Source organism: Camponotus vicinus, unplaced genomic scaffold (assembly GCF_025532165.1).
Source record: "Camponotus vicinus isolate PSW18456_S1 unplaced genomic scaffold, iyCamVici1.0 SCAF_10, whole genome shotgun sequence".
Taxonomy (NCBI): Eukaryota; Metazoa; Arthropoda; class Insecta; order Hymenoptera; family Formicidae; genus Camponotus; species Camponotus vicinus.
Genome location: NW_028141946.1, coordinates 2,041,942 through 2,069,828, shown reverse-complemented (window position 1 = coordinate 2,069,828; position 27,887 = coordinate 2,041,942). Strand labels below are relative to the sequence as shown.

At 33.0% G+C, this 27,887-nt stretch overlaps 3 protein-coding genes across 4 annotated transcripts in view; 1 reads left to right on the top strand and 2 right to left on the bottom strand.

Moving 5' to 3' along the window:
- Pip (heparan sulfate 2-O-sulfotransferase pipe) overlaps positions 1-14,326 on the bottom strand; it is a 47,042-nt gene extending 32,716 nt beyond the window's left edge. Inside the window, exon 1 of one of the 2 annotated variants that reach the window (XM_083079554.1) lies at positions 14,009-14,326. In XM_083079554.1, the coding sequence (XP_082935680.1) occupies positions 14,009-14,088 (80 nt within the window). In that variant the 5' untranslated portion in view covers positions 14,089-14,326. The remainder of the gene's footprint in view (positions 1-14,008) is intronic. The other variant, XM_083079553.1, reaches the window with a different exon arrangement.
- On the top strand, positions 1,617-5,267 carry LOC145960230 (uncharacterized). Its single transcript, XM_083079523.1, has 2 exons — positions 1,617-2,175; positions 3,165-5,267. The coding sequence occupies exon 2, from the start codon at positions 3,176-3,178 to the stop codon at positions 5,078-5,080; it is 1,905 nt and encodes a 634-aa protein (XP_082935649.1). The 5' UTR covers positions 1,617-2,175; positions 3,165-3,175; the 3' UTR covers positions 5,081-5,267.
- Positions 14,327-16,048: 1,722 nt separating the features above from the next.
- Positions 16,049-27,887, bottom strand: part of LOC145960228 (uncharacterized) — a 21,397-nt gene continuing 9,558 nt past the window's right edge. The window contains exons 3-9 of the mRNA XM_083079519.1: positions 20,191-20,406; positions 19,777-19,955; positions 19,218-19,515; positions 18,666-19,109; positions 18,185-18,412; positions 17,478-17,745; positions 16,049-17,243 (exon numbers count right to left, since the gene is read on the bottom strand). Coding sequence (XP_082935645.1) covers positions 17,146-17,243; positions 17,478-17,745; positions 18,185-18,412; positions 18,666-19,109; positions 19,218-19,515; positions 19,777-19,955; positions 20,191-20,406 — 1,731 coding nt within the window. The 3' untranslated portion in view covers positions 16,049-17,145. The remainder of the gene's footprint in view (positions 17,244-17,477; positions 17,746-18,184; positions 18,413-18,665; positions 19,110-19,217; positions 19,516-19,776; positions 19,956-20,190; positions 20,407-27,887) is intronic.

The following is a 27,887-nucleotide window of genomic DNA, read 5'->3' as shown; positions in this document are numbered from 1 at the left end:
TTCTGCGCGTTTCTGTTCACTATGATGGTCCCGAGAGAACAGCGAGGAACACCGAGGAACTCGTTGCAGGACATCCTTATCACTATGCAAATCTTTATCCTCGCGCACGAGGTGTTTCCACGAATGCTTTCTGGAAAATAAATCTCTCACGCGATACATGGCAATCTGCACACGGGAGCTTCGTAAAAGGACCAAGTACGCGTGAATAAATCGTAGAAAAATACACGCGCAGTTAGAATAGTTAAATGTACTATACACATTTGCCGAAGATGCTATGCGTGTTGAACGCGCGTACAATAGCATGATTCAATATTTCACAATCCCTTAAGCGTTTGTGCTTTTAAATCAAATTTATTCTGTACTCGCGATTATTTGTTAAAAAGAAAAAAAATGAGAAATAGACATTTGAACAAATTGGATCAAATCGATACTTGTATAAATTATTTTGTTTAAAATAGTTTCTCTTTTTCTTTATTTCTCCGTCTTTCTTTATTTTTAAAAAAATATACATAGTATCAAATGTTTCAGAAAGTTTTAATATAAAACAATTATACAGAATAATCTGTATAATATCGTAACGTCTTATTAAACTTTCACTAAGGAAAAGTTGTATATAATTTCAAAAGATCTGTGGTTGAAAAGAAAGATGAGCTGAAACACACTCGACTAGTATTCGATATATAAAATATATATAATTAAAATACACTAAAAATAATCTATAAAATTATTTTAAAAAATTTAATAATTATATTTAAAAAAAATACTTTTTTGACAAATTGTCATCAAATTATATAATCACGTTAATTACCTCAATAAAATTAAAACTGATGTCTCCTATTAATTTACTAATAGTAATTTTATATTAACGGAAAGCAATGTTTTTTTCTCAGATATCCATTTCATTTTAGCGATTTTGTACGAAATCAATTTTATGAGCCAGAATTTTAATTGGATTCAGCGTTTGCTAAGACTGATTTATCGAAACGTCATTAATCGTCGTTTTTGTGACGTTAATTGAACTAATGTATTCCGGCCTGATACACGACAGATACCCGAGCTATTGGATCTTTAGTCAGTTGCGGTTCGTCCAAGATCGAACCTCCGATCGACTCTCAGAGATTGAGCACCGACATAATATCGCGACCTAATACTATCAGAAGCGTTTCCCATATTATTTTCATCATTATTCGCATAATTCTCAACGATATTATGTAGTGCATTCTGCAATATATTGAAAAAACAACTATAAATAAAATATGAAATTTTTTCCGATGTAAAATTAAAACAATGACAAACATTAGATTAAAATTTGCAATTCAAGCGCAAATTCGATTTTTATTTCCAGATTAAATTGCTTGTCAAAATATTGTTACCGCAAAATTGATTAAATTAATTTTTTTCTCGCTAAAAGAGATAATGATTGACGTAAAATGCCCAGAAAAATGCTTTGAAATACTTGGAGCGTAGTCTTAAACGTGTCATTAATGCATCATACATTCGCGCACAGAGATCGTATCAATTTGAATAGACAATTGTTTATCAATTTGACAAATTGATTGATTTACATATTGATTAACATTGTTGATAATTTTAACAGACTGCTCTACGAAAAATTTTTCTACAGTATTTAAAAAGCATTTCGAAAACATCGAGTGATTAAGTTATTAATATAACATTATATTAATAACTTAATATATTTAGTTTGTGATTGTGGATCATCTGTGCAAAATTAGACGGAGATTAGAGTAAATAATGGCGTTGATTAACGCGTGATGAAGTGATTTAATTAACGAGAAAGGCTATTCGAGGCTCGTGCTACTTATTTTCTTCGATTCTCGCCAGCGGATACATCATGAAACTCAAGTATCGAATCGGATTCAATAAACGTATCATCGGCGAACGGTCATCCTCCTTTTTTTCGATAAGAGATCGCTTGCCGAGAACGCGGATCTCTTTTACATATAGATGCGAGTACGAATCTAAGAATCTGTGCACGCGTATGAGATTCGCGTGGGACTCTATAAAGGCCTGCAAGACCTGTTTTCGCGATTACCTCGTCCTAAGGAATCTCACCATACGTCCATCAGGAATAGAGACGCAGAGCAGTCTTTGTCTATCCGTATTCGAGGACAGAAAGCGTCGAGGATCCTCTTCAGTGATTTGGCAAATTGATCGGTAAGTGGAACATATGTGTTCTTGCGTGATAGCTTGAAAGCAAAGTTTTTTGCGACGCATTAATCAAATAAAATTATGTCACGGAAACTGGTATGATATGTATACATTTGTAAATTAAAATTTGATTTATAACGTTCATTTTATATGATATAATTTTTCATCTTAAAGAAATTTCGAGTGCTATTTTTTAAATTAAATGTCGAAATTTAATTAGATACGACTGCTGCAATATACCGAGCAAAATGTAATCGACTCTCCTTCTCATGTCGTATCCTGAATTCGAATAATGTTTTCGAAATTATTAGTATCTTATAAATAAAAATCGATACCATTGGAATGCGTTCATGGAAATTATCACGAGACATCACGAATTATGTAATCTGTGCGCATCCCGACTCTGTAATGATGCAACCGGTTTCTGTAATATCTGACATAAGAGATTCGGAGAATAGTCCGAGCCGCCGTTTATCGGGATTCTTGTAATTATGCCGATACGCGAGAGAGCCGGCTATTATACGGAGTGTCGCAAAGTAATCGCGAAGCGTGGGATTCTTTGATGCATCTGCTATAGAATTTTTCTAGGCTATCAGCGTATAATCGTAGAGTCAACGTCCTGACAAAGTTTCTCATATTTTACTAGATAGAAAATATGAGTAATTGCCTCTAATGTATATATTTTCTACTTAATTACTTTCTAATTAATTATCATCAAAGTGTTTCTGTTTGTTTTGAAAAAAAAATACACACATTAGAGAAGAGAATGAAAAATTAAAAAGTTACTTTAGGAGAAAAAACTTCGATTTAATTTTTCATGTATTTCATGCGTATTAAAATTAGTTCTATTACAAAATTATTGTATTAAATTATTAATATTAGCAATTATTTCTAATAAGTTTGTGGTGCATAGATTAATATTATAATCGCGATCAATGAATAGAAACGCGAAATTTCATGTTATAAAAAAAAGATAATCCATCAACTGCTTTCAGGAGAAATCGGGATGCTGCCCTTCATCATATGTTTACTGCCTCTAGTGGCAAGCGTTCTGCTAGATTCACGAATGATTATCGAAACACCTTCAAACCTAATTCTGGAGGTCTATAACGGCATCTTGGCAGACATTCGATTTATCGAAGGCTCTAACCGTACGGAATTAGACCTGTCAAATTCTTCTCTTCGCGGGTTAGAAAAAACTGCTTTCGATAATGTGCTCGATGCGGAGTCACTTATATTAGCCAACAATTCATTGACTTCTCTGCCGGATTTTGTCTTTTCCAATTTGACAAGATTAAAGAATCTATCACTATCGGATAATCAAATATCGAGCGTCCGAAATCTGTTTATCGGCCTGGAAAATCTGCAGTTGTTGGATATCTCTCGCAATCCCATCAAACACTTTGGAAGAGGACACTTATTCGGTTTTACCAGATCAGTCAAGATTCTCACCGACGGAAATGTCCTTTGGAGCATCAGCACGGGCGTGTTTGCAAACTCCTTTCTCAAGGAAGAGGAGTTGAAGCAACTAACAGCGATGATGAATCAAGAGAATTTCATGGACAAGAGCAAGGAAAAGGAAAAGGAAGTCGACAGGAGTGCAGAGCACGATGTTGAAGAGCTAGTTGTAAAGCCTCAAGAGATCGTCCAAGTTCTTAACAAGGATACTCGAGTGAAAATCTGCAAGTCCGATGGTATCGTGACATCATTGGCGATTTTTGAGAAGGATGAAGAGCTCGTTGAAGGATGTGTTCGAGTATCGGTTGACGTTGACGCGATGCGAGTGAATCTTCGCGAGCGGGGCATCAGCGGTTTCCAGGAAAACTGGTATCGGTTGCAATCGCTGCCGATCTCTTCCTTGGATCTGTCAAACAACGAGATCGTCGAGATCACGAAGGAGACACTGAACGATCTACCATCTCATGTGACGTATGTGAACTTTCTAGGCAATAGGATCCGTAGAATCCGGAGCCAAGTGATCGAGAACGATCATCTGAAAAGACTTAACTTTAAAGGCAACTTGATCGACGAGATCGAAGAGGGTGCGTTCGGAAGAATAAAATTACGTGGATTATTTTTGGCCGATAATCGACTAAAAAATCTCGACTTCGTCTCCAGTCTACCGGAAACTCTGACAGAATTTGTCGTGAGCGGAAATTACATAGCGTCTATTTCCAACGACGCTTTCTCCAAGCTCTCTCGTTTGTTGTATCTCAATCTCGACGGCAACGAAATCAAAGCGCTGCAGAGCGGCGTCTTTCAAGGTTTAGAATCCTTACGGTCGCTGACGTTGACAGGCAATAATATAACGACCATCGAACTTTCCGCTTTTAGAGGTCTAACATCTCTCGAGACGCTCGATCTTCATCGCAATTCTATACGCGATCTGCGAAAGGGCACCTTCGCCGAGTTGACGGCTTTGAAGGAGTTGAATCTCGCCTATAACAATATCGCGGAAGCTACGTTCGCCGATCTTCCATCGTCCTTGGACTCTTTGCACCTCGATTACAACGAGATCGACATGCTCGAAGAAGGCAATTTCGTTCAAGCTCCAAGATTCACTCTGTCATTGACCGGGAACAGAATCTCTAGCATAATGCGTGGTGCTTTCAATCTGCCCGTTCTTCGGGATTTGTACTTGAACAAAAATCTCTTGACGACCATAGAAGGCGATAGTTACGAAGGCCTGAATCATTTAAGACGCCTCTGGCTCTCGGAAAATAAAATATTCGAGATTCGCAAGAGCGCCTGTAAAAATCTGGGCAGTCTTTACGTCTTAGATATATCCAAGAATCCGTTCCAAAAGTTGGAAAATGGCGCTCTTCATGGTCTCAATACCGGCTTTGGAACCTTGTACATTTACGATAATAATTTGAAGGAGATGCAAAGCGGGGTTTTCGATGATTTTTAATAAAATTGATATTATTGTTTAAGATACACGACTCCTCCGCATATTCCATTAAATATTCTCGAAAATTATAGTAAAAATTAATCGGTATATTAATTATTATATTAACTTTAATTCGCGAATATTTAAAAGAAATTATGTTATACGTATGAAACAAAATACATATATTCACGCTGATTTTATAAACATGCATTTTTCATTTCCCTTGAAAACAGTAGAACACGTTGTAAAATTGCCAATAAAAAGCACGAAATTTTTGATACATTATTTAAATATATTGAAATCTAGAATCGTCAAATTTAATTTCGCAAAACATTCTTCGACTTTTGCGCATATTATTAAATAAGTGAAAGCGTTTCATTACGATATTTTAATGCATCTCTTTAGTGAACAATTTTCAGGTCAAAAATTTTATTTCGCAAGAATACATTTTTTAGATATTTTTGAAAAATCATTACTTTCACTCTCAACTTATAATTATTTTATCATATAATTTCTGCGCTCCCCTTCAAGAAATTGAAGCTATCACGAAGTGGAATTATCAATTCAGTTAAGGTCGTCATTACGAACGATCGTATGCCATTTCAATTAATACGTATCAATCGAACAACAACTTCTTCGTGCGATCGCTCGATGGAACCTTTAAACCGCGTTTAATATCTACCCGAGAATGACAGAGAGCAATTTTCGCAAAAGTGCCTGACGATTCGCTTTCACCGAACGTTCCCGCGCGTAAATCCGCGCAAAATCGCGCAGTAATAGTAATAATAACAATAATAATAATAATAATAGAACCCGTTCGCGTACAAGATGAAACGTGCAGCTTGCAACCAGCTGGCCTTGACTTTCACGTTGGAACCTTTCGACTCCACCGGGTTTCCGAGACCCGTTTGAAGGTCGGCACGCCGTTTAGAAGTTTTCCCGATTCTTTTTTTTCTTCCCGATCGAGACTAACGGTAGACTCTATAGCGGTTGTAATGTTGTATAAGCAAATTGAGTAATCGAACGTCATCATCTTCGAGACGGAGAAGCGAGGACCGGAAAACCATTTCGTTTTATTTAGATTACAATTGATATCGGTCAACGGTTGTTACATCATGCCAACTTCACGCGCATATAATGTGTATGAAATATCGATATAGTCATCTTATAAAATAATTGGAATCTCGAACACGGATATAAAAAAAATTGGGTCGAAGAGGATACAATGATCTCTTTTATTTCGACTTTGAATTAGAGAATCGAAACCGGATAACTTCAATGAATTGAGATTACGAGTAGCTAATTCCACCGGAATCGAATAATCTTATTTTACTGCCTCGATCGTGACAGTGTGACGAAAAAATCGCATTTCCGCCGCGGGAACCGGAAAACGCTAGACGGTGTAATTATTCTCCAACGCACTTATTCCCCTTGTCTAATTAATTCGCAGAGTTAAAACTCGTGTGCGTTAGATGCACTAGTGCATCGTCTTCCCTTCCTTAAATAGACAAGCTTTTTTTCAAGATAGCGGCGGCACGATCTGACGAGTCGATTTGTTTAATTGAATCTTGGGGGAGTTCAAATTAGATCTTCGAACAGATAGAGCTCGCGTTCTTATTGCTGATTGCTATTACGCCTTTTTTCTCTCTCTAATAACCATGAAGTTAATTGGCACGAATTTAATGATTTTCCCCGACTTTCTCGTCAATTTCTTCGATTCGAAAGCATATTGTCAAATGAAAGATAAAAATTATATATATAGAGTAAAACATTGTAATACGTTTCAGCAGAGAAAATACCTCACTCAATGTTTAAATATAATGAGCTTATTAATAAGTGTTATTAAAACAATAATCGATAATAGTACACAATTAACCGGGAAACAGAATTGCTCTGAATGCAATTTCACAATAAAAAATTACAAAATCAATAATTTTTAAGGAAAACAATTATAAAATTTCCTAGTAAGTATTTTTAATTTATTTTTCTTTCCATAAGTAATTATCATTGTTTTTGTATATTCTCACTATATTTTTGAAGGAGTATAACTTATAAAATATAACCAGTAATAAATGTACACAGGTAGTTAGAATACTTTAATTAATCAGAAATTACAATTATTATTTGCAATTATTGTAATATTAGTAAATCTTTGTAAATTTCAACTTTTAATATAACTTTATTTATCGTGAGTGTATTTTATATTGATTTAAGCAAATGTGGAGCGTACTACATCGTTTAACCCTATATATGTACAATATATATATTGTATCCGAGCTTTCTGCTCGAAAGAACTGCCAATTATCAAGAAACACGGTCTTGCACCAAGTCACGCGCAGCAAACAACGAGGTAGATCATGTATCTATATACAATTGAGGGTACCTTGGATTATTGAATCCCACTAAAGCATGAAACGATCGAGTTTCTAGCAAGCTTAATCGATATAGCTTGAATTCGTATTATAAAACGAAGTAATTTAAATTTCATTCATTTACTTAAAATTGATTCACATTTATCTTCTCAATCGTATAAGGACTCTCGTAATCCTAACTCTAATTTAAAATTTACAAATAAATTATATAAAATTTATTAAATAAATCAGATAAAATTTCATAACTAAGAAAAAGTTTGGTATTATTCTTTAATTTATACTTTTAATTTTTTCTTACTATGTAATGAATATTAAAAAAATTTATTAAAATTATTCCACCTAATCTTTTCTAATTCATCCAAGGCAACGGATCTATCTACAATAAATCTACAATTTCTATAAAATCCGTTTCAAAATAAAAAAATTCTGACTCACCAACTGCAGAACAACAGAATTGATGTCATTGAAGCTACGTCTGCGACATACAAATAGAAAATTCTAATTACAGCAGCATTCGAAATAATTAATATTTCAAAAAAATTACTGTATATATTAAATTTTATATTTGATATGTACAATAATAAGCAAATATTACTGGAATAATTTTATAAATTCTTAAAAAAAAGTTTTTTTAAGAACTAGACATTTTTATAGAATTATATTAATTTTATAAATGTTAGTGTGCATAGAGCTTTTATTTTTAATTGATGTGATCTTTTGATAAATTTTTTGAAGAAAAGCAGATTTAAGCAATACGATACACATTGAAGTAGCAACTTCTTCGTAAAATCTTTTAAGCAAGCATAAAAAATATTAAGAATGACTCTATTAAAGAATAACAATTAAATAGTTATGTAACAATTTTTATGCAGTACGATTTTACGGTGATCGAGAACTGCGGAAGAAATGAGTTTCTCAGACATACCAAGTGCTTCTCGTTCCGTAGCGAAGGTCCCGAGCAATTTCGTGGCATTGACACTGAATGCTGAGTGTCTGCCACTTCCGGTTTTACCAACGGTATCTCGTAGGGTTATCGAACGTATATCTACTAAAATCATTATATAAGTGTTATGGCATTTTCGCGACTTACTAAATTGTGCCAATCAAATCGCCGACTTGCAATCTTCAATTTAAAAATAATAGCTTTTTGACATAAGGACCGAATTTTAAAGTATCATTAAGTACACGAATATCGTCAATATCATTAAGTATACGAATATCATCGTTTTATATCATTCTCTATTTAAATACGAAAATGAAAGTGGTTTTACTAATGACATTTTATGAATTTTATTTCCATTGAATAAATATCTGTACAATTTATACACAGAATATGCAATGTGTATGTGTATGAGTGTGTAAAGATAATTAAAACAAAATTAAAGATAACGTTTCGTCTTTAATAATTTAGTATTATTTTTGAAAATTTCATTGCTCCATAAGTTTGATTATTTCTTCATTTTTTCCAATCTCTTAATTTCATCAAAATTCTTGATTAAATTAAAGTTCAATAACGAGGATCGCGCGGAAACACGTGAAAATACTACGACCTTCAAGAGCGCGGTTCTGTCAAGCAGAAACTGTAAAGACAGAAATTCCAAGGTGAATGTCGGCCAACGGATTGCATCGGTTCGAAGAAAAAGGGGTTGCCACACCGGATCTCTTAAGTATGCCTTAAGTAGAGCAAAGGTACCTTGACTCACGTGAGAGAAAGGTCTCGGTGTCCAGGGTTCGTTGGCCTTTGCAATCATTAGTGGACAATAATACGTAATAGCCAGAAAGCAGTACGCTCGTTAAGTGCATTAAATTTGTGTTGCTTGTTTTAAATCTTACGCGGATGCGATATAATACATCCTGAAATCAACGATGTAACGCGTACAATGCAACAATGTAACACATTGTTACACTTTACGCGTCGCTTCTCACTTTGTTTACTGTTCCGTAAAATCTGTTTCGATAGTAATAATTCCGAAGAATTTAACTCTTTACAAAGCGATATTAAAATATAGATAACTTTAATTTTTTTCTTTAATATAGATAAATTATTCTAATATATTTATATCGCCAATTAAATAATTTAAATTAATAAATAACTTAATTAATTATTAATTTAAGTATAACAAATGTACTTTGTAAAAAGAAGAAATTAGGTCGAATAATATCGAATAATAATCGTAAATATCGGTGCTTTGCAATATTGAATATACTACATAATTATTAAATGTTCAATTAATATACTTTCTAATCCTCGATGAAGAGAGACGATCTCACAAGTACGAGACATCTGGTGTCGCCTGCTATTAATTATATATAGTATACTTAGATCTTCTATTATGTAAAGCGGAGATAAGCACTGCAATGATATATGATACTTCTATCCTGATACATTAATTTGATTACAAAATTAAAAAGCCAAAGGCCTTTTAAATGACAAATTTCTGACAAGATTCTCGATACTTGAATCTTTCGAATTGATCGTAAATTTCGCAACAGTTGCCTTTAAACCGGTCTATTTGATGCAGCAGAGTATCTGCATAAATTCATCATCTTTCTCTGCGCTTTTCGCATGAAACAGTTCGCGGAATATTTCGCTTATAGAAAGCGATCATTATATGCTGGCAGAAATTATGCATAATTTCCTTCGAGAATCGCTACGATATTTTTAATTGCCGCTGGCAAAGAGAGTCATTTCGCTCAACTGATATGAGATCATAAAATTTTTCAAGCTACATTTAATTGCTTCTTATGCCTTCGTTTAATCCAACCAGCTGATTATTCCGTATTGCCACAAAAATAAACTTGAATTAATCTCTTCGCAATATATGGGATATCATATAAAACTTTCATATTCATTACTACTTGATTTATTTAGATGTATCATCGTATCATTAATAATGTCTTTGTTATTAATTGTATATAATGATTTTTTTTCTAACTTCTTGCTTCAATAGTTATACGTCAACGTATAGTAATGAAAGAGATTAGAAGGCTAAAACATTCATTCTACGTTTACGGAATATTAACAGGACGGAACTAATTCTCAGTTTTTCATGCGTTTTATTTGCATATTTCGGGTCAGTATGTCGATTTGATAATTATTAAGATGTAGGTATTCGTGCGTGACAATATAAATCGAGCGAATAACGTGGCCGCGAAAAATATTCCGGCTTCATACAGGTATAACTTTAATTCGCCTTGACAACGATAATTTTAGAAAGTATTTCTAAAAACGTTGCGAAAAAAATTAAAAATTATTGCGATTAATCGTTCTATAAGAAGTAAGGCATGAAACGATAAAAAGTAAATATTCAAATCAAACTTTATTCAGGAAATGATGGTTAAAAACCCGATCACGTTACATCATGACGCTAAAGGTTATCGGAACTGTGCTTTAATTGTCGATTAATCATCTTTTCGTGACAAGAGATCTCGTAATCCCGTACGAAGAACCGCGAAAGTGATACGAACGACCACAAAACTCGATTTCCGTCGAGAATATATGCAAATATCTACGTTCGCCGGCGTTTAACAGAAAAATGAATCCGCAGCAGTGCATAATCCCCGCATAAATACATATGTATAAATCTCCGGCGGCAAGTATGTACCTTCTTTAATTGGCGAAGTGAATCAGTTCTCTGGCCTGATAATCATCTGGCCGCACGAAGAACATCTCGTGCGTGACACCGGTGAGTTGAACCGAAGCCAGCGACCTAATCGCGAAAATTAATAGACGAAGAAACGCGATTTAACCGCTCGCGATGAGCCAATTACATTGTCATGCGTGGCCCGCTTTCCAACTTGATTGTCTAATAATACACTCGCGAAGGATAATCATTCGTATATAACAAGTGCTATGTGCAAGTATCGCGTTGCGTCTTGCGTACGATATAATTTAATTTAATCAAACGCACGCTTATATAATTTTCTCGATCAATTCTGACAAGAAAGTCTCGTTAATCGCACGAGCGAATCTCGCGTGTACGTTCGAATTTTCGCGAGAATTATGTCAACTCATGTCTGTGCCGCGAATTGATTATTCGGCGCAAGAATTTGGCTTAAACATCCTGAGACGTGTGTTCCGTTACGCAGCAAGTAATGCACTTTAATCAGTGCATCATGATACGCATGGAGTATTTCAGAATTGCATATTTTTTTTTTCGAATACGCTCAAGATACCGAACATCTTTAATTACATTATTTATTGAATCGTGAAAATCTAGAGATTTGTGAGATATAAAAAAAAACTATAAAATATAAAAAAATCGAGAATTTTTTTTGTATAAAACACGATAATATGCGAATATATCGCAATTGTATATATTCATACATAATCTCCGATATAGATATTTATAAGAATTAAAATATCTTCATTTGTGATGTGCAAATACAGGAGAAAATACACTGATACGATGTTCGGTATATAATCTGAGCTGATATCCATTTTTATTGTTAAATATCAACTGAATATTTTGTATAGAGTGTTATATATTTCGGATAATGATAAGTCCTTTCGCAATTACTGCTATATAATTACACATCAACATTTTTCTTGAGATTAATTTTTTATATAATTCTAGTTTATTAAAAATAATATCCAATTAATTCATTAGTTCTCTCTCTATCTTGCATTAGTTCTCTCTCTATCTTAATAATTTAATTTTTAAAGAATATATTATGTCACACACAGTATACAGGATATAGAAATTATCAATATAAAATAAAGTGTATGTTTAAAACTACTTGTAATATAAAATTAATTTTTATTAAATTTTATTAAATATATAAAATATGTTATCAATTTGGAATGTACAATATGTTACTAAACTTGCTGAATTTAATTAGCTTGTTCAGTTGTTCTGTTAATATGGCAATTACTTAGCGTTATTTTGCAAAAATTACTTCATCATGGAAAAGAATTAATCAAAATAAAAAATTGAAATTAAATTTAATACGAGAATAGAAAATAAATGGCATACTTTTAGTTATATAATTAAGGAAGAAATGTGTGAATAGTAATTATTTTAGCGATTTATTGGAATATATTACGCGACCTGTAACCTATGTGTTTTTATTTGGCATTGACCTGCAAGATGTAGAGAGAAAAGATAACGATAATACATGTAATTATACTAAATTGCATATATGCATACTTTGCTTTCTCGGGTTAAGGACGACAAGAAATATCGCAACGATTTCCGCATTCTGCATAGATGCTCACAAAACACAATGTTTTCGTGGAACGCGTCATTAACGCAAAAAGAAAACGCGCGAATATTGCAAATGTGTTTCTTTGAAAATTAGGACATTATATTTATGGCAAAGCGTCATGCTACATTGGCAAAAATTGAAAAAAATTGATCGCATAAAGGGAGAAAACACACATAATGTATATCTAAAGAAAATTTGCACTAATCGTAAAAGGAATAATAAATAATTATATGATAATATCACGCAGCATTCATGTTTTCCTTTCTCTCAAAAAATATTTTATTAATTATATATTTTATTTCTTATTATATTTAAAATCTTAATTTTTCTATTTAAAATTATTTTTCCCTTGTTTTGCCTTATTTTGCGTTTGTTCTAAAAATAGGTATTATTATTTTTTTTGCTACTGATTGTTGATTCTTAAAAATATTCATTTTAAATGATCTACAATTCGCAATAAAATTTACGATAAAAATTTATTTTTAATTTTGTGCCACGTATTTAAAGCCAGTTTTCGAATGATCTACTTAATTTGCAATAGATAAATTTCAAGCTATAATTCTGTGTATTTATAATTTTATATTTATAATTTATTTTTATTTATTATATATTTTTATTTATAATTTATAATTTCTGCATATCCTAAAATTTTAATGGAGTCTTTTATGTAGTCTGATGTATGTTTTATACATGCATGTATGTTAATTTTCTGTTTTATGTAATATATCGGGTATATTAAAATTATATGTAAATATATATATATATATATATATAAAATTCTAAAATTTTATGATATAACTAAATATAAAACTATAAATAGAATGTTAATCCGAATTTTATTTCGAATTATAGATCATCTAAAATAAACTATAATTACAAAATGAAATAAGTGTTTTAAAATCATCATGTATATATAATCGTTCTTCATACTTTATTAATTTTATTCAAATTTTCCGTGTATTTTATGTGTGTCTATTTCCAGAGAGAGAACTTTAATCGAGATATAATAAAATAGCTAACATAATTGTAGCATTATATAAATTTTTCATATTGTATGTATATTACGCACAACTATTTCAAGTAAACCACCGTGACCTATTTTGTGCGTTCTAATAAATAATAACCAACAAAGGTATATCGTATTACCTTAATTGGTGAAAGTATCGATTCTATATTATTAAAGTTCGATTGCATTGCAGTTTCTACAACGGGACTAATAATAAAATAGTAGACTATCTATCATCAGATCATCGCGTATACGTATTTCTACGTATATATGCAAAAATGGTAAAACCTCAGGAAATAATATAACATTCTGATATTATCATTGTATAAAAAAAAATCGCAGTAATGAAAAATAATCACTCACCGGTACGATGTGCAACATAGCTCGACGACGCTTCCTCGGGATTCCTCCTTCTCTCCTCTCGTTCCTTGCTGCTTCTTCATGGCACTCACACGACACTCGCGAAAACACTGTTAATTACGCTCGCGCGTGCACTAATCAGCAAGATACGATGATCGCGCGGCACTTTGCACGGCACTCCCGACGTTAATCGCATACGACATGCACCTTATTATATCGCGACAGGATAATAACGCGGAAACTAGTCACATGAAGTTTGCTACGACCCATTCGGCGCTTGAAATTCACGCGCGAGATTTATCAGGATGCTATACCTGTTGCTGACAAGTACGTTTTCGTTCTGTAAAATGATTATTTTGCACTTTTAAACATTAGAAATAAATAAAATTATAAGAATAAAAATAAATATCCGAAAATATATCGTCGCTTTATTGATGTGCGATAGATTTCGATCGAGTAGATTGTATAAGAAATGCGTTTTTCGATAAATTACCGATACGTAGATACGAATTTTCATACGCACAGTTGATAAATATTAAGTTACGTAATTAAATTACCAATTAAGCAAAAAGAATTTAAAAAAGAACTTAATTACGCGTAATTATGTGTCTATTACACGAATTAATTAATCATTAATTGTAATTGTATAGAAAATGATCGTGTTTAGAATAATAATATGACGATATACGGAGCTACAACCTGCTCACTCGAATCTCGGTGTGTGAATGACGAGCTACGTTACTACTATAGGAATGTAAACAACACGTATAGCAAGGTAAGGACACATATAACAAGATAAGGAACGTAAACAATAGCGCGCTATTCACTGTGTATTTCATTCATAGCTGTTACAAAATATTTAATGTATACAAGATAAATGTGTGAATGTTTTTTATGTAATTCGCGTATTACTGTGTGCTTTTAATCCGAAATAATAAGCAAATCAAAATCTGCGTGTAAACTAAAACACGGTAAGAAATACATTCGCGAGTCAAAATATTAAAGAAATAATGATTGCTCTATATATTAGAATGAAATCATAATTTCTAATTGTTGTTCTTTATCTTTTCGATATTTATTTTGTGATGATGAATAAAAATCTATGTTTCGATGAAACATTGATTTTTTCGATACAAAATTACGAAATATTAATCGTGATAATTAATTCGCGCGAATTAATAAATTGCTAATCGCAATAAAAAATAGTCACGCGTTTAGTAATAATATAATATATAAAGCGATTTATGTTATTACCTGCTCATTCGAGTGTCAGCGCCTGAATGGCAACAAGGTCAGGCATATAAGGCATAGGAATATAAACAACAGCGTGCTATCTATTATACATATAATTAATTTAAAGGGAAAGGGGAAAAAAGAGCGGCATGAAATATTTAACATATTACGGAAAATACGGAAATTTAGTTCTTGAAGAAAAAAAAAATGAATTAAAATTATATAAAATTTGAGATTTTATAAAATTTGATTGACTTTTCGTTGTTATAATTACTCTATCGTATGATTCGTCTTTAATTGGAAAAATGAGCCAATAATTAATTAAAATCTATGACAAATTTAAAACGCTATGATATATATTCGAATTTACGTATTAAAGAAATAATTATTATTCTAAGTTGCCATAGTTTTTAAATCGTTTTGATTTATATCCTTAAATGAATAAATATTTATGAGAAATACTTTCGAAAAATATTCATAAGTCTATCGAAATGATAATCGCAGAAAATAATAAATCACATGAGTTACTAAAATGTCATATAATTATAATAAAAAATGATTAGGTTGAACGCAGACATTAGGTCTGTTAAATACAGTAAAAAACGAGCGCCGAACAATGTCAAGTAGTGAAATATATTTAATTTTATTTAATATATATTAAAATATATATTAAAAATAAACTATATTTAAAGTATAATAAATGTTAATTATATTAAAAAAAATATATTTTTTTATTTTATTCCTTATGTTGCGATATGTTTGTTTTTTTATTATTTTAGAATGTGTAAATGATTTGTATGCGTCCAGATGTACTGTAAGGTATCAATTGAGTCAATATTGTACCACTTTATTACTTGTCATGAAAAAGAAAAAAAAAACATAGAGTACATAGAGAATATAATTCAATAAAACATTCAAAGCTTAAAATTAATTTGTCGATAAACGCAAACAATATACAGGAATGTATTTTCATGAGTAATTAATCAAACTAAAATATATAATACACAATATTCTTGTGGATTAGCTTTTACGTAAAAGAATCGATCTTTATTTTTTTTTTACTGTTTTGGAAGGTGAAATGGGGATATGGAAAAAATAAACAAAACTGCAAAATTAATAACGTAATATAAAGACGAGATTATCGTACAGGCAAATGCCTAATAATTATATAATCATTCTTTAAAATAGAATTATACTTTTCCAGCGTTTGCAGCGTTTTTTATTTTTAAGGAGATTTATATAGAAGAATCACAGATCACTAAGCTATCTTTCTACTTTTCTTCTCTCTATGAAAGAATATAACGATATAATCAAGCAGATTTAAAAACTATTTATTGTCTGATCAACAGTTCGTGAGTTATTAAAATATATCTCAATTATATAACAGTTATATCTTTATAAATGGTTTTCTATCTTGTATTTTTAGCCGACGAAGAAGGATAAATATTCTGAAATTAATTATGTGTCGTTGAAAACAAATGTTATTCCTCGATCATATAAGTAATCGTCAATTATATCTTTTTATTAGTACTTATCTGCCGCGTGGGATATAAAAATATTGACTTTATATAATATTTTATATACGACGAAGAATAGTTTGTTGGTATAATTCAAGATACTTCGATTATTTTCGAAAATCTCAGAATTTGGAATAACTTGAAGAAAAATTATTTAAATGTTATAGTTATAATGATATACCTTGAGTCAGGAAAATTTGATACAAGAAGATTGCAACTATTTTCCTTGCGTTTGTTTTATTCCTTAAGACCGCAACGATTGCAATCGTTTGACCAAAGTTTGTTGATGACGCGATTTTGAAACTTTTTTCTTCTTAATCTTTTATTTTAGACGGACTTAAAATCTCATTCCGTCCGACGCACGCACGGAAGTGCAGTTGGCTGCATCTTTTAGCACGCGCAGTCACAAGCGCAACGACGCACGCGTTTCTCACGACGATGAAGGAAGACTTCGTCTGGCACGGAGCGCACAGAACGTGGTTGGACATCTGTGAATAATTGAATATTTTTTATTATCAATTTTAAAGTTTAATTACTTAATATATACATCTCCATTTAAATCTCTTTCTCTTTTTCTCTTTAACGCATATATTACATCTTACATCATTTGCATTTTCTAATCATATTGTTTATAATAAATTTTCGCAAAGTAGATTTTTGCAACTATTAATGTATTAAAGATAGTAATACAAAATTTCAAATCCAGATGAATTTTTACTTACAATGCGGACGGGTTTCCTCCTCCTGCATTGATTGGTGTTGTTGTTGTTGTTGTTGTTGTTGCGGTTGTTGTTGTTCCTGCGGTTGCTGCTGTTGTTGCTGTTGAATCATCATGTGTACCTCCTGAGGCTGCTCTTGTTGTCGTTGTTCGGATTGTTGCTCCGTGGATTGGCCATCGGTCACATCGGCACGTGCTTCTACTGGTACCTCCAAGGACTCGACTGGTCTTAACGCAAATCTCGGAACTGGGAAAGCACGACCTTCTACGACCTATAATTCCAGAAATTGTTTTCTCTTAATTAATCTATTTTTATTAACTTCTTATTAAGAACAGCAATATGAAATTATTTAATGCTTCGAGAAAGAAACAAAAGAGATATTTCTTTAATTTAATTTCAAATATATAATAATTAAATAATTTTCATATATATTATCTATATTAATCATTTAAAATGTTTTATCCTTACTTTAGAGATTAATTAAAATACATGATTTCATTTTTTATTTAAATAATATATCAAAAACGTTAAATAATCATTAATAAATACATTCTGGAGATCGTAATCGATTTTTTAAATAAAAAATATAATATCTAGATTAAATTCATGTAGAATTTATTACATATTAAATATGTTGAAGAATCTGGTATTATACGCAGTTATCTGAGAATTAAAAAAATACTATATAACGTCATTATTTATTATTTTACCTGGTGAATTATGTTGCGGATCTCCACAGGTACGGGGAAGTTTCTTTCGACTTCGTCACCTTCGTCCTCCGGACCTGGGAAAGGTTTCGCTTCCTGCTGTTCGTCGGCGCCATCCGGGCGTTGACGACCTTCAATGTTTCCATGCTCGATCAAATTTCTCACTTCCACCGGAAGTGGGAACGGTCCTAATGGTATTGGTCTCGCGTTTTCCGGGAACGGCTTGAGTTCCTGTTAGCGTTACAACATATGTTTACATACGTAGTAAATACGTTTTAATACGTTTATTTGTCACACATTTGTCCAGATAATTTATTGTAAAAATTTTATATCGTTAATTTTATATCAAAATACATTACATAAAACATATGTGAAATTATAATTCCTACATTCTTTCCAATTACTATTTTACGATTTAATGTAAGATAAATAATTTAATGTAAGATAATGTAAGATTTAATGTAAGATAAATAAGTAAACTTGCCTCGCGACGTGCTCCGTCTGGTACCTGGGCCGGGAATGATCTAGCTTCGCCAGTGATGTGTTGGATGATATTCTTGATTTCTAACGGTACTTGTTGAATTATTCTTCTGATCTCGATAGGAATGCCCTGGAAAGGTGAGCGTGGTTTCTCAGGTGCAACTTGAGGCGGGGCGGGTGGTCTCTGTTCAGTCTGCGGGATCATCACGGGCGACGCTTGATGCATTCTGTGATCTTGGACCTGCGCCTCAGCTTGCGGAGGAGGCGGGGGCATCATGACCGGACCCTGCTGCTCCTGATTGTAAGTATTGGGAATTTGCTCGGGCTGCTGCTGATACATCACCGAGATTTGCGGTTCCTGACGAGACTCCGGAGAAATTGGTCGCATTCCTCTCAACGGGTCCATCGGGAAGTGACGCAGTTCGATAGGAATCTGACGCACCTCGACCTGCATTACCAATATGGCATAATTAATTGCATTGAATAAATTATCAATAGATAAATTCTATTTAGAACGGCGCCAAGTTTATTACATCGCTCGACGAACAAGATTCACCTGTGGTCCCATCGGATTGTTCTGAGGTGGCATCATAGGCATCTGCGGGCCCATTCGAGGTGGTCTCATCTCCATAGTTAGCTGAGGAAGATTACGGAGTTCAGGAGGAAGTACACCTGGCGGGATGTGATTCAATCCTCGTGGGTCGCTGAGTGGCAATTGCTGCATGTCGGGAACTTGATACTGTGTGTGTATTTGATATTGATGGTAGTTTGGATTCGGTTCCTGGGATTGAAGGGGAATTTGCACGGTGCCTAGAGGCACGATGATCGGAGTGAGCATTTCTTGCTCCTGTTGTCTACAAAAATAGAAACAATAATAATAAAGATGTTATACGCTTTATTTATTTACTCATATAAAAATTATAACTCATATAAAAATATTTAATTCTTCATTTCTGTTGTTTATTTATTATAATTTTTTTATTACTCGATAATTGTAAAAATGATTTTTTACAATGCAAGTTATTCATGTTGTCCTAACACTATCATTAGATCTTAACTTAATATCATTCACTCATCATTCAACGTCTTAATTTATATTTTCCTCTGTTACTTACTCCTGATTTGGATTGCCTGATTCACAAAGGATAGCAACCCGTTCGCCGCTCAGTCTTTGGAAACGCTGTGGATCGGTACTGTTATCTAAACCGTTGTCGCCAGTTCCGTCCATCACTTCATCGGCTCGTCGTCTTTCAACCACGCATGAAACTCTGCTACGAGCTTGCTGAATTAGCGTCTGAAAGATTACAATCACAATTCAAACAACGGCTCGTATGTCAATATTTTTGCAAAACTGGGTGCTATAAAAATTCTTAATAAAATTATATAAAGCTTTTATATGACATTTTATATTATATGATATTATATATTAATCTAAAATTGTTATGATAATTCTCATTAATATTACTTGTGAGGCAAGTGCATGAAAAAATTGGATTCAACTTGTATAAAAATTATAAGATGATATTTACGCCGGCAATGTCGTCGAGATCCAACTGAAGAGGAAGCTTAATGTGCACGGGAGGAAATTCATCGTCATCGTAATCGTCGTCATCATCGCTGCTGTCGCTATCAGATTTCGAACTATTCTCTCCTTCTCCTTGGATCTTTATGTCCTTAGTATCGGGGACTTCTTTCTTCGTTGGCGCAGCAAGACTTTGCAGAGAATCCTTCGATTCGACAGATTCCTGCAAAGAAAATAGTCTTATTTAAATTTTGAGGCTTTCATAAATAATAATTTTTTGAAAAGAATTCCTGTTTTTACAATTTATTTGAATATTTTATTGTATGTCTGTGCTATTAAAAAAATTAATTTCAAAGGGATATATTATATAAAAATATATTATTTTATATTCAATTAAAATTTATAAATTAAATTTTAATTTTCTTATATTTAGTTTGATAACATATTTATGTACACAAGTGTCACAGATGTTGAAAAAGTTTGTATTTATATCGGCAATATACCAATGTACTCTTCAGATTATAATTCCAATAATAGTAATTTATTAAAAATCAAATAATTAATCTCCTCCTTAAAAAAATGGATCACTCTGTACTTTTTATCTACCGTGAGAGAAACTTAAAAAATGCCAATAAAAAAAGACGAGTATTCCTCGAGACTTCGAAAGCTGGACAAATATCGCCGCGGCAATCATCATTCGTTGATGCAACTCGTCTTCCTGGTCGCGACATCGGGTCACCAGTGAAAGTAAACTCGCTTTATATTATTGTACTGTGACTTCGCCAACGATGGAAATCGTATGCGAAGAAGGAAATGTCTGAATATAATAAACGAAATAGTAGGATCTTAGCTCCGTATGTTTCTTCTCATGAGAGATATCTAATCGGATAAAAATTAATATATAAATTTAGAAAAATGTATATATTTTTTTTAAATGACAAACTGGGTAATAATAATTAATGTGGAAGAAAGAAACGGGATGCTCTGTGTAAATTTAGAACTACCGCAGCTGCCGCTGACTTTCTCCAGTAAAAATTTCACGCAATTTCTTTTTTAAATCTCATAATATCTTCACAATAATAAGATTCACAATAATAACTGCAATAATGCAAATTAATACATGCATATTTCGTAAAAACGCACCTCTTCTCGTCGGCTGCGTTTCTGGGTCTCGTGCAATTACAATTTTGTGCAAGAGACTTGCCGATCCAAGCGTGCCATTTCGTCCACTATTCTCATCGCATCCGGTAAAATGTCTAAATTGGGGACTACCGCAAATGCAGTATAAATGTTGAAATGCTTCTTTCCACAAATATAATATATATGCTAGATATTTTTCCTTCCTAACGCATAGACGATTGGTAATGAATGATTATAGTTTTGTGCAAGAAACACGCGTTGCAACAGCTGTACAATTGTGGATCATAGCGACAATCGCTAACATTTGGAATGTCTGTCAACGCAATGAAAGCTATTGTCGCAACATCGCGGCAGTTGTTGCATTTTTTAATAAACACTTCTTGTTATGAAACAGCTGAAGTATTATTTTCAAATATTATTTTAAAAATTGTTATTAAATTATGTTACGAAATTATATAAACAGCTAAAAGTATTTTCAAATAATATTATTTCAAAAGCTGTCATTAAGTATATTAAATATCAATACAAAGAATATTCAAACAAGTAAGACAATCTCGTTTACATGCACGTATATGTTCTTTTTATGTTCAATATAATTACTAAAGTCATAGAGATACACGCTAATATGCTTAAAAGATTTAACGGTAATAATCTGAGTACGAAGAAATGGGAACACGACGAAGCACTTTCCACTTGGGGAAATTGTGCCCAGGATGTAGAAAGGATTTCGCGATAGACCGGACGGGCGACACACAACCCGATCGTCTATTTAGAATGGCAATGAAACTCGATAAACTGCGGGAACACGCGTTATATATAACTTTGGGAGAGATAGCGCCTCGTGCATACACGTCCTGTGAAATAAATCGCGATACTAATTTCGCGTATAACAATGGGAACGCGACGAAGGAGGTTAACGTGACGCACCGTTCATTTCACGGCTTTATTAGAGAACGTGTCGCCTCTTAGCAAGTAATTACAATTTCCTGGGCATTCTCCAACGACCCCAAACTAGACAAGAAAGACTCTTTAAATCTTTTCTAGAGGATGTCTCTAAAAAGTTTCTAGAAAATATAATGAAGAAGAAATGATGAAAATTTATCAGATAGACGATTAAAATCTAATTTTATCATTTACACGAAACTCGTTAATTTATTCCCAGTTAAATATAATACTTTCCACAGTAATTAATTTTCCATTTAAATTCAGTTTAGTTCAATTTCAGAGAGAAAAGATCTGCGCTGATCTACATCGTTTCTCGAACGTTGTGCTCAAAGTGCATAAAATTTCATGTCGAAGTAGTTACGATACATATCTTTATATTGCTTGCTGCAACCTCTCGTTTGAGGCAAATATTTCTCTATAATATGTAATAATAATTAGATGGTCAATTAAGTTGATAATTGCGATTATTAACCGTATCCATTAACCAACGAGAAATTAAATTTTTTCCACAGCTTTTTACACACATACAAGTGCACTTACGCGAAATGCAACACATTGAACGCGCGATACGTGTCACTCTTTTCTAGACTTGCTGTATTACAGAACAATTATCCTGTGTATATAGCGATGTACAACCACGGCACGAAATCCCGCAGAAAAAGGGAAACGAGAGCTATGTTTCCACCCACTCAGGATTCACGAAGCGTGCGACATGGAAGAAATTGCCATTGTAATTTGCCGCAGCGATGACTCCATCGTAAAACGAATGGCTTTCTTTAGAAAACGCACCGGCTTCGATCTATCAATTAGCGAAACATAGTTATTTTATCGTCTTTAAGACGCGCTGGATAGCATTGCGAAACTATGCGACGCGATTTGTTGCAATTTTCAATCGCGACGTCACCAAAAGATTTGTAAATCAAATGTCATTGATAAGATAGACAGAAATATGAGATAGCTTTATCTGTTCACTAATAAAATTATTATATTTTTATTATATTTTTATTATATTTTAGATAATTAATATATTTTTAATAGTTTTGTTATCTTTATTAATATTTGCTTGTTTTCTCATGCTTATGCGTCTTTCAATTTTTATACTTATTATTAAGAGAATAAAATATAGTTAAAATTAATTTAAAGACTAGATCGTCTATTCACAGCTTGAAATTTTCATTAATTAAAACACTTGAATTTTCAAAATTAAACAGCTTCGCGATTATGTTTTAAAATTAAAATTAAAAATGTTGTCCTTCGTTAAAAGAAATACATACATTGATTATCTAATAATACATATATAATAATATATACGTACATGAGATTGTAAAGTTCTTACATATGGAGTAAATAGCACAGTCACTTGAATTCACTTAGCATAGAAGATATTGTGTACAAGAAGTCTTGCGTGCGAGCTAAATATATTCAAGTGTCCGTGTTATTTCCTTCACAAGTTAATAATCATAATGCGCAGCGCTCTGAGATGCAAAGTGGAATCTATTCAATGAACAGAAGAGACTCTCGTCTAGATACATTCATTTATATCACCGATCGACGATTCTCACGTATAAAAAAGGAAGAGTCGATCACAAGCAGAGGCAGAGCATTACGTATAAGAAACGAGTGAGTCAGAATTCTATTTTCTACCGATGACGATGACGGAGCGTGCACGAATGGCAGTGTATCTTGAGTATATTTAAGAAAAAAACTTTGACAAACGAAATAATATAACAATAACAGTCAATTCGACGAGAGAAAATCTGCTCAGAGAGCGTTCACCTCGCGCAACTGGCAACCCACTTTCATCGGAGTACGTTTTCCAAGTCTCATTACTCCGAGATAAAACTCAGCAGCATCCTGACGATATCCTGAAAATATCGTCTCACAAAATTTACGAGAAAAATTACAATTTTGTCGAGAGTTGTGTAACTTTTATTTTTAATTTTAGGTCGTACGTTTTCATAATAGTTAACGTATAATTAATGGCATTTGAAAATATAATTCTCACTTTATTGTGATGAGTAAGTATTGAACAAAGATATCTTTGTTAAAGAATTGATTTATCTAACAATTATACTTGAGCAATTTACTGGTTTCCATGCTATTGTGTATATGTTAGATAAATGTATACATAAAATTTCAAATCTTAGAAATTCTCAAGTAAAATTTTTTAATAGGAATTTTTAAAAAATCACGAAATGCATATAAGCTGAAAATATAAAAAAAAATGTTAAAGTCTCAAATGATCTTTATGAAGATATTTATAATTCAACTTCATATAATCATTTTCGTTTATTGCAAAATAGAAAACGTTATAAAGTCCGGCTATAAAATCCGGGAATAATTTGCGACGAACATGGACATGCAATTATTAATTTGCACTTATGACTCACTGCAAATTAAGGGTATCGTGTTCAAGGATGATCCTTGAAACAATGTTGCTTCAAAAATATGGACAAAACATCTATTTAAAGCATTGAGGAAGTTTCTTTTTCGTTGTAAAATTGTCGGTGATTAATGTCAAGGTGATTAAAGCAAAGAGAGAATAATTATACTCTTTAGATACATTCTAAAATTCTCGATAAGCAATTTCATTCTTGATAATAAGTTAGTTTTCTCAGAATTAATATCTCTCTTAGATATAATAATAAATTTGCGGATAATAATTTTTATGTCTCAATAATCAGTTTTTATGTCTCAATAATCAGTTTCAATTAATAATTTTATTTATTATTTTTGCAAGTATTTATTTTCTAATAAATTTTCTTTTGCTCTTTTATCAAAAAATTCTCCGGTGTTTTAGATATCTTCTGATATTCATGATGTTCACGATTCGCAGTTCGTAATCGATCTCACCGGATTTCATCGACCCCAGGATGGCCGATTTTCACCTTTGCACGACCGTTACACGAGTATAAAGTGCTTTTACATTCTCGCGGTGTACTTATACCGATCTTACTTTCTATCGGTCGCCATAAGCGGACCGGAAATGACTACTATATAGTAACGAGCCATCATATACGACGACATTCATCGACATGGGAAATAATTGATCTACTGAATTTCTCTGTCGAGTAGAGAAATAACGCGTGCCCTATTTTTCGTTCATATTAATTCAAGTCGATTAAGATGAAGCAATTCTTGTGATGATCAATTATCAAGAATTACAGGAGTCTCCGTAAATACTCCGAGTATTCTCGCGAAACCATTGATTATCTAGGCACCGCAAGACTCGTGAAAACAATCCTATTTAAGAGAGCCAGTTTCTCGCGAACGAGAGAATTTGATTAACGACAAAGGAGAAAATACATTGCACGATTGAGCGCGCCGCTTCCGCGATTGTTTAATGAGCACTCGAGTCTCGTCTAACGGAAGCCAAATGATTGACGACGGACAATGTGCTACAAGCTTTACTTTAAAAGAAGCTGATGCCAGTATATTTGATTTATATTTGTACATAATAAAATAAATAACACGTTTGAAAAGCAGAGATAAATAAAATATTCTCGAATATCTAACAAGATAATAAATCTATAATTAATTGTTTAATATTTATAGATTTAGAAACACAAACAAAAAGAAATTAATCGAGTTTTATCAAAAAAATGAACAGAAAACTTTGTCGTCGATTAATCGAGATTGTAAAAGTGAACGATCGCGATGATCGATTTGCAAATTCGAGTGGCTCGTTCCTCGATCTACGATCGCAATCGCATACGAGGAACGCACAAGAAGCCGAATTACGTAATTCCTTGGTTGCGGTTCTCCTTGAACGCGCTTGGCTCCTGGCACCGCTTCGCGCCAGTTTCATCGCGTTTCGTTTTCTTTGCGCTTAAACTCGCAGACGCGATCGGAACGTGTCTCTTCGAAAGTCCACATCCTTTTTTTATACGACGAGTCACTTTATCGCCGGAATTAATCGCCGTAGTCTACGTGTCGGCACGTTCCCGCGCGTTTCTTTCCGCGCTCGCGGCGATGAGAGATCGCGTCGCGGATTCATATATGATGGGAATGATGATGCGCGAAAAAAAATCGCGATCTTTGTGTGCGCGTCATGCGTCAATTGTCAGTCAACTCTGGACTAGGAAGAGATATAATCTCACTAGGATCTATACGCGCCGATTATAATCTCGTGACGCGTTCATGAGCGAAAGTATGGTTGTGATTTAGGGAGAATGCCAGATAGCGTACGTCTAGATAAACGGGAGATTCGAAGTAAAAGTTACCTATATCTGAATAGCGAATATCTGAGATATCTAAACTTTCGCGTATTCGTATAATATTTGTAAACTTGAATTTTAAACACGCTATAAAATGCTTCATAAATATTATCTTTTTAATAGTATTAAATCTAATAGCACATATACATACATCTAACAATTCTAATATTGTATTTAATAAATAAACCTCAAGATTTTAGACTGGAATCTCGCAAAGAGAATCGCCAAACAAGCTTAACTTGTATGTATAAGTTTTTAGATGTTCCAGCAGTTGAATGTATAACATTGTTTTAGTATGGATAATCTTTTCTGAACGATTCGCCAATTACTACTGTTGTCACGCGCGGTTAAGTGATAATCGCTTTGTCTTCTGTTAAACCTTGAGTCTCGACTTAAGCAGAAACGGATCAAGCGAGAAATATGAGTTAAAGAGATTCGGTTTATTGAGATTTCATTTTATAATTTTTACTATAATATATGCGAGTAAGTATATATGTTTACTATTCTTAATTAAATGTTTAAATTGACATCTTTAATATTTAGATAGATTTGCTGTTTGCGAATTATACGAAAATTACATCTTACGTGCAATTTTCGCAATTCTGTTGTCGTTAATAAACACAGCGAGATTATGGCAACGTAATCTCCGAAGTAAACGCTGTGCTATTATCTTCTAAGCTTCCATCATTTTCCTACTTTAGTGAGATACAAATTGAATAGCATACGTGAACGTTATGGGAGTTTATTATATGTCAATTATATATCTCTTGTAAAATTTCGGGTTCTTAACCGACACAGAAAGAGAAAGACAGAGACATTTTCCAATTTCCTGGTTTCGAGAACATTTTCAAGCTATTGCATTCTTATTTTACGTAAGACGCTCGTTCTCAATTTCTCCGAGACGAGCGAGCCAACATGGCATCGTCGTCGCGTGCAGATACAGTAAAAGTCAAACGATAATAATGCAATGCATTTCCCGTTGAAACCTCGTTATTTCTGCCGATTTAATGAACGTGCATAATGTTATCCGAGCGATTGAGAACTACTTCGCGACTTTCTCGAATTTCGGCGCACGGCAACGTAAAAATATTTTTATCATTTGTCCTGTATAATCCGCCCCTCCCACGCAATAAATAGTTCTCATGCCAATTCAAGTGCACACCTACAAGGCACTAGCCTCTTTCTTTTTCTCTTTCTTTTTCTTTCTCCCTCATGCTCTCTTGACGAGGTGCATAAAAGAATACACTTGTAAATCGCTTTACGCTTTCTAAATTTGCGATATTTTATGCTTAATTCCCTCATTAGCATCTGACCGTTCATAATTTCCAGCGGACATATCGGCGAGGCGTGTGCAACTTTCTTTGTTGGACGAGCCGATTGCTAAATGTGTGAAATTTGGCAA